The 12,733-nt window shown below is 40.2% G+C and overlaps 1 protein-coding gene across 1 annotated transcript in view; it reads left to right on the forward strand.

Annotated features, from left to right (window-relative positions):
* Positions 1-8,635, forward strand: part of DIAPH3 (diaphanous-related formin 3) — a 740,013-nt gene extending 731,378 nt beyond the window's left edge. Inside the window, exon 27 of the mRNA XM_006882733.1 lies at positions 8,373-8,635. Within this exon, the coding sequence (XP_006882795.1) occupies positions 8,373-8,635 (263 nt within the window). The remainder of the gene's footprint in view (positions 1-8,372) is intronic.
* The last annotated feature ends 4,098 nt before the right edge of the window (positions 8,636-12,733 follow it).

Genomic DNA, 12,733 nt, shown 5'->3' on the forward strand with positions numbered 1-12,733 from the left:
TACTGCCTCTGAAAAACTGCCAGAGGGTTAACTATGAGTTGCTTCCAACTCAAATGCATACAATAACAACAAAATTATTTTAACTTTATACAGAATGCTCTTTCCCTCTTTTTAATCATTTTTCTATATTTTTTTCAATACATAAGATACAATAAACAGCAAAAAGAAAGCCAGGGAAGACAACTATTTATAGCATCAGTAAATCAGCAGTAAGGAAAACCACAGGGGTATGGGCTGCTGGCGGCCAGCACTACTTCGGTTATTGCATAGATTAAAAACATATATTTGTCACACACTTTACTATCATATGGACCCAACGGTGTTTTTAAAAAAATGTTTAATTTTTTTTTTTTCTTTCACCACAGTAAAAGTATTACTGGACTGAAACAAAACAGATACTTAGTAGGTCATAGTAATAGTTAAGAACAAGAGCTGACAAATTTTAAGGTGAGACCAAATCTCGGGAAAACTGAATAGATGTAGGCAATTCAGGACACCAGTATTCTGTATTCTTCTTCCTGTCAAAGCTGCCACAGGCTTCTCACTGACCACAAAAGGCGGGAGCTCAATTTTATATTTCATCTGAGAGTTGGCACTTCTGAGAAACCAGTGCCCATTAGAACCACAATGTGATAGGGGATCAATACTGGCTTAAAGGGAATAATGCCTCTTTCTGAACCATAACTGATATTTCCTGCCACAAAGGGAGTTTTCCTCAAGGGCCCTTAGCCAAGGCCTTAGCCTTGACTTCTTAGTTTAAAAGCATAACGGCTGTTGATTGAAATATTTCCTTATTCACATGCCAGGTTCCACATATATTTACTTTTCTTCATCAGCAGCTTTCCTGTTTCTTTTGTGTCACTCAAGAAACAATGGAAAAATATTAGCTCAGGATGGTGGGTGGAGATGGTGTTAAGCTCCTGTATCATCCACATCTATAGTCATGTGAGATCCAACATCCAATATAATTTAACACTATTATTCTCATTTTTCACATCCAAGAGTGCTCTGTATTTAAGAACTAAACCATTCTTTCCTCAACAATTTTCAAGCGTTTCAGTCAGCTTCAGAATAAAAACTCGGGTAGAACACTAGAGTCAAGTCTTACAGTAAAAATCGTGTGAGGAATCAAACTGAAATGATATATGAGTTTTCTATTTTAAAGGAAAATAGTGTGTATTCTATGCTGTTTATTTCCAAAGAAACACAAACACAAGATGTGTGGATTGGATTCCCTTACTTTTCTGGCACCAAGAATAGCAGCTTGTTTCTTGCCTATCTGTACTACAATTACCAGTGGCCCTGGATATTGGCAGTGATCCTGGATGTATCAGATCTCCCTTCACAGACATCAATTATAATATCATAAGGGGGGGAAGGCTTAGATTTAATTCTGAAAATAATAACACAGGCTTTCTCTCTTTGGAGAATTACACAATCTACTTTTTACTTTATATTTTTAGTTTTAATTGTAAAGTATGTTTTGGTAAGAGTTTGAGTTGAAAAGAAATAGGAAATACATCACTTTTTATTCATACCTCAGCCTTTTCCTTTCATTGAAAAGAGTCCATATGCCCATGTGTCTTGTATTTGGAACAATCTCATTTCACATGAAATGGATAAGTCTACATGCTTTGAATTATAAATTACTTCAAGCCTTAGAGCACCTATATAGAGGACTGTGGTTTACACACACACACACACCACCGCCCTATGATACTTGGAGGACAAATGATTAGAAACTAAGCACCTGATTTTAATAGAATTGGTACCTCAGGGTCAATCTGTGTACAGCTACAAATACCAAAGTCTTGAAACAATTGTTGTTGTTGTTGTTGTGTTGTTATGTACCGTCGAGTCACTTGCGACTCATAGCAACCCTATGTACAACAGCCCTAAACTCTGCTCTGTCTTGTGCCAGTCGCACTGTCTCTGACAATTCCATCCTGACTACCCCAGTCACCAAATCAATCCACCTCAAAAAGGGCCTTCCCCTCCTGCGCTGTCCCTCCACCCTCCCAAGCATGATGTCCTTCTCCAAGGACCGGTCTCTTCTTACAACGTGTACAAAGTATGTTAGATGGAGCCTCAGAATCCTTGCCTCCAAAGAGCCACCCAGTTTAACCCGTTTCCAGGATCAGTCTCTTTGTTTTTCTAGCAGTCTATGGTACTCTCAATACTCTTCTCCAGCACCACAGCTCAAAGGCATCAATTCTCCTTCTGTCCTCCTTGGTCATTGTCCAACTTCTGATGCATAACAAGTGATTGTGAACACCATGGCCTGTATCAGACGCACCTTAGTCTCCAGAGAGACACCATTGCTCTTCAGTACTTTGGAGAGGTCCCTAACCGCAGACTTTCCCATGGCAATGCGCCTTTTAATTTCCTGACTACTGGTGCCAAGAGTGTTGACTGTGGAGCCAAGCAAACGACTAATTGCTGACAAGACAGACTTATAGTAGCCCTGTAGAACTCTGCTGCTCTGTAGTGGTTTTTTCAAAAGTACATCTCCAAGCCTTTCTTCCAAGGAACATTTGGGCGCACAGGATCTGCCAACCTGGTTAGCAACTGAAGAAGTTAACCATTTGCAACACCCAAGGATTCCTTTAAGATAATTGGAAGCAGCACAATTGCCCATCAACAACAAATGGATAAAGAAACTCTGGTGCCTTTGCACAAGAGAGTATTATGAAACATTGAAAAACAACGAAGAACTTATGAAGTACTACACAAATGCATGAGTCTGGAAGGCTGTAGTAAGTCCGTCACAAAAAGACAAATGCTGTATAAGATTTTAAAATAGGGTGGAAGTTGCAGGAAGAGGGATGGGGAAGCAGGAAGAGAATGGGTAGATAATTCCTGTAGTAGAGGAGGTGAAGGGGAGGTCATTCTGAAATGGGTAGACAACCAGGCATTGTATGTATTGCAACTAACAATCTGAAACACGACATACATTTTGGATTAAATGAGGGTGAAAGTAATTGGACTTAAAAATAATAATAATGGTAATAGCAAAAAACGTGGGAAAAGGATGGGCAGTCTTCTCCCCTGCAATTAACTGCCTCTGAAAACCCACCGGAGGGTCAGCTGTGGGTCACTTCTGACGCTGTGGAACACAGTAACAATAGCAAAAGACATCTGGCCTTGAACCAGCACCTATAAAAAGGTTTCTCTATAAATCTGAACATCTAATTTAGGAACTTCCTTTCCCTGTATGCATTTTCTCTGGATGTAGCAAGATAGGAGATTCCTTCAATGTCTTCTGTTCATCTTCTTTGTAGTTCATATGGCTGCCCAGATTCCACAGATTGAGTCTCTGTGGCCGAGGATAAAGCAAAGAGGGAGAATTAGAGGGCCAGACTGGGAATTGTTGTTGTGTAAGCCAGATATATAAGGGCTCAGGGAGAAGAGTTGTTACCTGTGAATTTCCAGCCAAGAGCTGGACTCCGTCTTGCAGCAGCCCTGGTACACTTTGCTTTTTATTTCTCCAGTGGTCTCAGGAATGGCCTCTTTCTCTTTTATAATATCTTGGCCTGGTGCTTCTCAAGGCAGGCAGATTGGCCACCTGAAACCTCAGAGGAGTAAAAGACCACCGAAATTCTCCCCTCCTATTCGTCTCTAAGTAAACCTACAGCTCTTTCAATCTTCCTTAAAAGAGGACAGATGTCTTACTTGCATTACTTGCCCATTCTTTTCACCCAAGTTCCCAATTTTCAAATACCACTGAAAGAAAATTCTAGCTTTGCTGGTCACTTCATCTTTGGATGTGTTATAGATCAAGAACTGGTCCAATATGCAGTGTCATGATGGGTGGAGAGGAAAGTGAAACTGTCAACAACTTTATCTTGCTTGGATCCACAATTAACACCCTTGGTACAAGCAGTCAGGAAATAAGGAGAAATATTGCACTGGGAATATCTGCAGTTAGGAACTTCTCCAAATTATTGAGAAGTAGTGATGTCAGTTTGAGGACTAAGGTACATCTGATTCAGGCCATGGTCTTTCTGGTTACTATCTATGCATCTGACACCTGGACAGTGAATAAGGGTGAGAGAAAAATAATTGATGCTTTTGAGCTGTGGTGTTGGAGAAGAGCTCGGAACATTCCATGGATGGCCAAGAAAATGAATAGAAATATATTGGAGAGGTTGCAACCTGAGTGTTCTTTGGAGGCAAGAATGATGAGACTTCACCTAACATACTTTGGACATATGGCTAGGAGGTGCTATTCCTTGGAGAGGGACATAATATTAGGGAGAGTGGAGAGCTGGCAAAGGAGAGGAAGACCCTCAACCAGGTGGATTGACAAGGTGATTGCTGCAATGAATGGGCTGTTGTGTGTCAGGAAGTGTGAGGATGGTGCAGGACTAGACTAGGTTCAGATCTTTTCTTCGTAGGGTTGCTATGAGTCGTGCTCGACTCCGTAGCACCTAACAACAACAACAACACGATGGGGGACCAAGATATCCAGGCTATACAATCCTCTTTTAGCAACACCTAGTTCCTCAGTCTCCTTGACAAGGGATGTTTGGGGGAGAGTCATGGTCAAAAGTATGATTGTGGGTTCAGGAGAAAAATGGGAAGGGAGGAGTTGCAACTATAGCTTGGGCAATTCTTTTAAGGTGTTTGGCTATAAAGTGGGCCAAGGGTTGAAGCCGTTAACTAGAACAAAGTGCATGGTCACATGGAGACCTTCTTTTACCAAGGGTCGGGACTGTTAGAACGTGCATATGTGCTGAGGGGAACGAGCACAAGGAGTAGAACACATTGACTGTCAGAGTGATGTCCTTGAACAAAGAGAGTGGTGTCTGGCACTTGTGTTGTGGGGTCGCCTTCCGAAGGGAGCCCAGAAGGTTGATCTGTGTAATGAGAGAAAAAGAGTCTGTGTGTGTAGTGGATAGGTGGCAGATGTGGGTAGGAGCTCATGAGAGTTCCGGCTGCTTCTGTGAGCGAGTTAAATGAAAATGAGGAAGGGTGCACTGGAGGTTTGAAAGGAAAAGAAAAGGTGTGAAATAGTTGTCTCAGAGAACAGGAGGTGAATGGGCTAGGGAACTGTAGAGTAGGATTAAGGTCAAACTTCATAACCATGAATTTCAGAAAGAGAAGGAGCATGTGAGTGACCTTGGCCATACGGCGCTAAGGTGGTTTACAGAGGTGCACTGCTGCTTTACAGAGTAATCAGGAGAACGAAACATTTCAGAAGGCATTTTGAAGTAGAAGTCCAGGGCATCACCGTTCAACTTAGCTTTGAATTACTTAGCACTTTTCTTTGGCAAAAAGCTTTTCAAATTTCCTTAAGACAGCCTCAGATTCTCTAGAGACAGTATCCTGCTCTGCCACTGGTTCACTCAGTAAGTCGAAACAAATGGCTCAGTAACCTCTCTTTGCTGAGGGTGGTAATGTCCAAAGTGCCGCAAATGCTTTCTAAATAAAGGTGCTACATAAATACAGGCTATTAATAAAATTCCACTCCAGCTCTCACTGTCATGGTCACTATCAAGTCAGAGAGGTCAGAGCATCTGAAGCCCTCGTCTGGGGTGGGAGAAGCTTCCCTGAGGAATCTTTGAAGAAGGAGGAAAGGAAAGGTGTCTTTACGTATCTAGGCACGCGGCTCCAAGTGTCACCACATTATTATTTCCTTTCATTCTTACAGCTACTCTTCAATGTTATAAAATATTATCCCAGTTTTATAGTTGAAGAACTTGAGACTCAAATAGTTTAAGTAACTTGTTAAAGCAAATTGTGAGGTTTGGGTTTCAGTCCAGGTCTACTTTGAAATAAATCCCCTCCTCTGTCCTCGTTGCCTCATACAGAATGGAACTTGGCACATGCCATACAAGGAGCGGCGTGTATTATCCTGGATACATTACCCAGGCCCATATTTTAGCCAACTTAACCTTTTCTCCCACACCAAACACTTCACTGGAGTTGCCCAGCAGCAGAATAAACTAGTTTGTTGACAATACTGTCAAATGATGCAATAGGCTACCAGAAACCTAATAATGAGAAAGCTAGGAGGGGGAAAAAAGCTGATGCAAATCTGCACTTCATGGCAAACACGGGTTTTTTTGAGGCAGGGGTGGTGATCGGGGAAATGGATATTCATGCAGGCTCTGAGGCTACCATGCCCCGCGTGTTCTTTCCCCACAAATGTAGTATGTATGTTATAAGCTGTTGAGTGTAGTCCACTCCAAGACAAAGTCACTGCTCTATTAGATTATGATTTTTGAGTAACAATTGCCCACCTTATAAAGAAGGTGATAGAAAGAGTGTATTTATTTTCTCCCAGCAGCTAAGAGGTGATCATACTTCTAAAATTTGTTGAGATTGTCCACAAAAGTGTGTAAAATACTCATCCATCACTGGAAGCCCCTGGCCAGGAAATGACAGTGCAGTAAATATCTTCAGCAGCCACCTTTTAATGTACAAGCTGTTTTCAGCTGGAATTTTCAGCGCTCACATAAAATACACTGTCATGAGTGACTGCTTGTGCTCCAGAGTCATTACTATTGGGATAATGGAACATCTCTCAGCGAATAACCAAAAACTTTAAATGTCATGTCAAGTTTGTCGAAGCCATTTTCAAGCACCGCTCAAGGTTACATGAATATTGAGGGTGTCTGTTTTTAAAACTTTGAGATCTATGTGAGAGATCACTCCTAAGATTTTACCATTTGAGAGTCAATTAATTTAAGAAGAAACAAAAAATCTAGTGCTCTTCGGGAAAGTCAATCACTCAGAGCCTTTTAACCATTAGTTAGTTATTGCAGCTCTCTTCTTCCAGCCATTGTCACGTACCATAGAAAGAATATTTGTGTGACTATGAGTATACATCCAGCTATAGGTACATACATAAGTATCTATATCTGACAAATTATGACATAATCCTCATGTCTGAGGAAGGGTTAACAATTTTGCCACCTGCTAAAGTCAGTATTTAAGAGAAATTAAATTCTTATAAGAAACATTCCTCCTTGGCTTAATTAAAATAAAGAAAAATACTTTCTTTACCAAACACATATTTGTTGAGCATCAGAGAGGGCATAGGTGGTACAAAAGATAAACATGCTTGGTTGCTGACCAAAAGATTCGTAGTTCAGTTACACCCAGAGTCACTCCAAAGGAAAGTCTGATGACCAAATTCTGAAAACTCAGCCATTGAAAGCCTCATGAGACACACATGGGGCCTGCGTGAGTTAGGATGGATTCATTCCACCAATAGTGTTCTAAGCTCTGAAGATGCAGCATTATTTCAAAGTTGGTAGTCTTGAGAGTTAGACAATAAACTTACTCACTGCATTTCTACCCAGTCGGAATCAACTCATTACTGACCCTGCCTCAAGTTTTTAGAGACTCTAAATCACAAAGTGTAGTGGTAAAGAATTGCACTGCCAACACAAAGGTATGCGGTTCGAATCTTCCAGCTGCTCCACAGAAGAAGGATGGACATTCTCCTCCCATTTGATTGACTGCCTCTGAAAACGTGCTGGAGGACCAGCGACGGGTCAGTTCCAACTTGATAGTGCACAACAGCAAGTCATCTGGGAAGAGATTGCCCATCATCCTTTTAGGGAGCTACTGGTAGATTTGAACCACCAGACAGGTGTCACCTTGGAGCTAACAGCACAACTCCTTAGGGACTGCACCGTCAGGGCTCCCTAGGCAATGGGTATGGCAAGGAATCTATGATGGCTAGTGGTCATGAGTTCTGGGAAGAAGATGAGGGTTTAAGAGATAGAGAATGATGAAAAGGAGTGTGGTATGAGATGGCTAGTAAAGGCTTCTCCACTTAGACGGCATTGGAACAGAGATCAGCATGAAATACAGGATCAAGTCCTGACAGTAACCCAGGGGTGGGCATTTCAGGTGTAAAAGAAGAAGAGGAAAATTAATTCTAATGGTGTGGTTGTTGATTACATTTTCATTTATACTTTACCTCTACATGTTTATTTGAAATCTGTCTTGCCCAGTTGAATATAGCAATGTTTTGTGGGGGGGAGGTTTATTATTAATTTTAATGAACATTTACAGAGATTTTGGATTTCCATTCATTCATTGTTGTACTTTTCTCCCTGCCCACCCACCCGCTACCCCCAGGTCACCCTTGTCTTTGAAAAGTAAAAGAAAAATTCCTTCATTGGTATACAATCCCCCCGCACACCCTCATCCCTACCCCGAGTATACCCCACTCTGCAAACTTCAATCCAGACACTTATGATAATCATAATGCCCTGTAATATATTGCTTTTAAACTGTTTTAGTTGAGTCTAAGAGAACTTGTTCATTGAGGATAATTGTTTGATGTTTGTTCCGTAAATGTTCACTGTCTTAGCTGTCACAGTGGTCACTTTTCTGTTTCTTCTTCACTGTAGAAAAGCAGAAAGTGCCATTGACGGAAGGGTCACGCTCACACCACAATATCAATTGCAACTCAACAAAGACTCCAGTCGCCAAGGAGCTTAATTATAATCTAGACACTTGCCCGTCTACAGGGAAGATCAAGGCAGTGGAGAAGAAGGAAGCCTGTAATGCAGAAGGCAGCAGAAAAAAGGAAATGGAACTTGTTGGCAGTGTTTCGAAAAACGAATCAGTTCCTGAAGTTGAAGCCCTGCTGGCAAGATTACGAGCTTTATAAATTAAACTGGTAAAAAATGATTAAGCCAAATAGAAATCCATGCTCTGAGCTATAACACTTGAAAAAAAATTGCTTTTATATAAGTGACTTTATATAGTTTTAAATTATGATATATATTAGAAATATAAAGCTAACTATGTGATTGCACTGCTTTTTCTATGTACTTGAGGCTTTGAGTTATTGAAGAATGTAATGGGCTTTAATGCTGTTTTTGTCTCCTGACATTCATCTGTTCTATATTTGGTGGTTAAATTATACATAATGCTTTGGAGAGCAGGTAGGTGGCCATGTGTTCCACAATGTGTCCTCAAGAAAATAGCGTCTAAGTCACTGTATTTTTTTAACTTGGCTATTTTGAGCATTAATGAATGTCAAATCATCACCCTCACATCTTGGTACATATCTAGGTATATCACATATACGGTATTTATATAAGCTTGAATTTCTCCTTACTCAAGGTCTATAGCATAGTATCAAAACCACGTAACTGAATAGATGAGCAAATACTGGTACTCTCATTGTTATCATTGTTGAATCTTTAGTAATTAGATCCTGTCGGGAACTATAAGGCAGTTTAACACCTTTCCAAGAATGATGTAATAGGAATATGTGCTCTCTGTTAACAAAATGCAAGACTTTTGTGTAAAATTGATCTACATGGTATTAAAATGCTGCTGAAACTTTCCATCTAACCAAGAGAGCATATTCCCCCATCTAGTAATGTTGATGCTCAAATAGAATAGCTATTTTGACATTCCTAGGTAACAGATTTCTTGATTTTTTTTTAAATTAGTATACTTAGAATTGCAGTTTCTTTCATCTGACAATCAGTAACTTTAGCAAAGATCTTAATTCATCTTTCAAGGAAAGTTTGCGGATGCTGCTGTTGTACCTCATCAGGGCATCATTGCTCTTTTCATTCTGTATCAAATAAAATAAACTTGCTACTTGCACTAAATGGAAAAAATTTTGTTATACTTATTTCATTTAATTTGTGTACTCTGGATGAAGTGACGATAGACTGCTGCTATTGGTCTAAACATCTCTCTTGTTTTATTACTTATAATAAGTAAGTGACTGCTCTTTTACCTTCAGTTAAAAAGCAGTTATATCAACTAGTCTGATGAGGCCCACTGATTTTTATTTCCTTGTTTAAGTTTCCACCTCCTTTCAGCTGCAAGTTAATAAAGTTAATTAATTAGAACTAAGAACCAGGACCTGTTTATAGACTTTGGGGAGCATTCTCCATAGCCAACATGGGAATAAATTGTCCTTTTATGTCTTGCTGAAATGTGCTTTTTGCCCTCCAGTTGCAGTTCTTATTTTCATGAAAGCAAATTTTAAAAACCAAGAAAGGTGAAGAACATTGGCCTTTCAGCAGACAACTACCCAAATCAATTGTTCAAGAAAGTTCATTGAGAGGATTTTAAGTATCCATTCTTAAGAGTAATCTTGGATAGACTGGGCTTTTCAGAAACAAACCTTAAACGCAGCCAGCTAGTTTGGACAGACAAGGTTGAAACACACAGGAAACTTGGGCCTGGGAGTGCCCTCAGGAGAGGAGGTTGGCAAGTAAGAGGCAGAGAAGATGACACTGATTCCCAGGGGCAGAGCACTACCAGGAAGCCCAGGACCACGGGGGGTCCCAGAGCCTCTGTCTACAGGCACTGAAGGACAGCCTCTCAGAGGAGGACCAGAGCTGAGGGGAGGCTGATCCCCCCTAAACTCCAGGTTCCTGCAGCATAGTGGCCACTCCCTCTCCTTTGCTCTCTGAGAGGAGCCTGTTCTGAGCTCACCTGACTAGGAGAACAATAGCAGAGAAGGAAAAAACACCAAACAATCAAAATGGAGGCCAGGGCCAAGGATAGAAACCGAGCATCTTCTATTGGAAGATTTCCTGCCCCTTCAGCAGCTGAATTTTTAAAATAATAATAACAATAAATGCCTTTTGTCAATTGTAGATTAAAACTCCAACAAGGATCTTTAATTTAGGGATAGATAAGGTACAGTTCTGTATTTTGAGCCCTCTATTTATTAGACTTCATAGGTAGAAAGCTAAAACCATCTGACATAACTCTGCCCACGATGGAAAGGTTCCAGCCAGGCCAGAGAGAGCACCAGGGGAAGTTCCCTCCCAGTTCCCTCCTGCCAGTGTGGAGGATTTGGCCAGAATGTGGACAATTAAGTGATTGTGGAGTTGTCCAAGAGCAAAAGCCTGCTGCTAAGGAGTCTGTTTTATTTTCTCAAAGAAAGTCATTACAAGATAAGGAATACAATATAATTACATATGCGTGCATGGCATATTTTTTATTAACATTTTAAAATATTGAAACAAACTATAAAAATATACCTATTGTTTTCAAGAGGAAATAGGCATTTCAATAATTCATTTGAAATTTTTCTGATGGTTCAGGAGAATGTGATTTTCTCTATCCACTTGCTTCTGAAACACTGTCAGTTATAATATTATTTATGCAAAAGCATGAGTTATTAATGACTTTAAAATGTTAGTTTAACCATAAATACTCACTTTCCGAGTGATTCATTCGTATTTTAAAAGATCTGAATCCAGTGTACATCTGAGTTTCCTGGTTAGAAACAAAATAGTTTTAGGCTATAATAAAAATTTGTTCTGAATTTCATCTTATTAAGCTTCCTCTTACAGGTAAGTAAATGTGGACTGGGAACACATTTGATGATTACTTTTGCAGCAACATTTTGGACTGTGTAACGTTTGGAATGAAATAGCTCATAATATATAAATTGCTAATTTGATTGAAAACCCAAAAGAATGACATTCAATCTCTTTTTTCTTTATATTAATTATTGAAAAATTTTGAGGTCCATAAATTGCAGCTAGCAGGGATTGAGGACTTATTTTATCTGGTGAATTGCTAAGCAGTAGCAGTTCAAGGCCCTTTGCCAAGCATGAGTGTTCTTAAAATATGTCCTAGGTCCAAATAGTTAAGCCGTTTTGCTCTAAGAGCTCCTGTTTAGCAAAACAGCAGAGTCGCCAAAGAACTGCAGAGACTGGATTGCAATTCAGAACTGCACCCAGATCTCCCCATAAAATAGAAAGGAAGAAACTTTCATCAATTAAAGTTCATTATTCCTCCACAGACCCTTGCCTTTAAAAATGAGTCCAAAGAGAAGGATTAAAACTAGGATTCAGGTGGTGGTGGTTAGGTGCTGTGAAGTTGGCCCCTAATCATAGCAACTGTATTATAACAGAATGAAATTCTGCCCCATCACTGCTCCATCCTCACAGTTTGTTTTGCTAAAGCCCACTGTTGCCATCACTGTATCAATACATCTCGTTGAGAACCTTCCCTTCCACTGAGTCCTCCACTTTTGTCCAAGCGGGATGCCCTTCCTCAGAGTGTCCCCCTCTTGATAACAATGTGCAAAGAGTGTAAGAGCAAGTCTCACCATCCTTCCTACTAAGGAGCACTTTGACTCATTTCCTCCCAAGACAGGTTTTCCTTTTGGCTTCCAGAGGTAGAATTCAGGTAGGAGAAGGCTGACAAGAAGACCAATGTCAGCTCTAACCCCTAATTACAGTTTGACTAGAGAGCTAGGATGACCTAGTGATAAGGAGGTGTGCTGCACCATTTGAATCCATCAGCTGCTTGGACAAGATGGACAATCTTCTTCCATGATATTATTGCTTTTAAAAACCCTCTAGAGGGTCAGCTATGAGTCAGTTCCAACTCAATATTGTACAACAACATATCCACGTGTCATATTTTACTTCATCAATACCCTATTGGCATCTCTAGGAAGCAGTCATTTAGTGTAAGAATCTCGATTCCTTTCAAGAACGCTTAAAATGTATCCTCTTCTATATTCAGCTTGTTGAGGAAGCGCCAAACTGCATTCCAGAATGGTTATTCCATTTTACAATCCCACCAACACTGTATAAGAGTTCCTTTCTCACCACATCCTCCCCAATATTTATATACCAATTGATGTATTTCAGCTAACAGATGCTGCCCTGGACTTGTTCACCAAGTTGTGTCAAGAAATCTGGAGAACAACCACTTGGCCAACTAACTGGAAAAGATCTATGTTTGTTCCCATTCCAAAGAAAGGTGACCC

This window comes from Elephantulus edwardii, unplaced genomic scaffold (genome assembly GCF_000299155.1).
Source record: "Elephantulus edwardii isolate Elephantulus edwardi_28Jun2011 unplaced genomic scaffold, EleEdw1.0 scaffold00023, whole genome shotgun sequence".
NCBI classification, from domain to species: domain Eukaryota; kingdom Metazoa; phylum Chordata; class Mammalia; order Macroscelidea; family Macroscelididae; genus Elephantulus; species Elephantulus edwardii.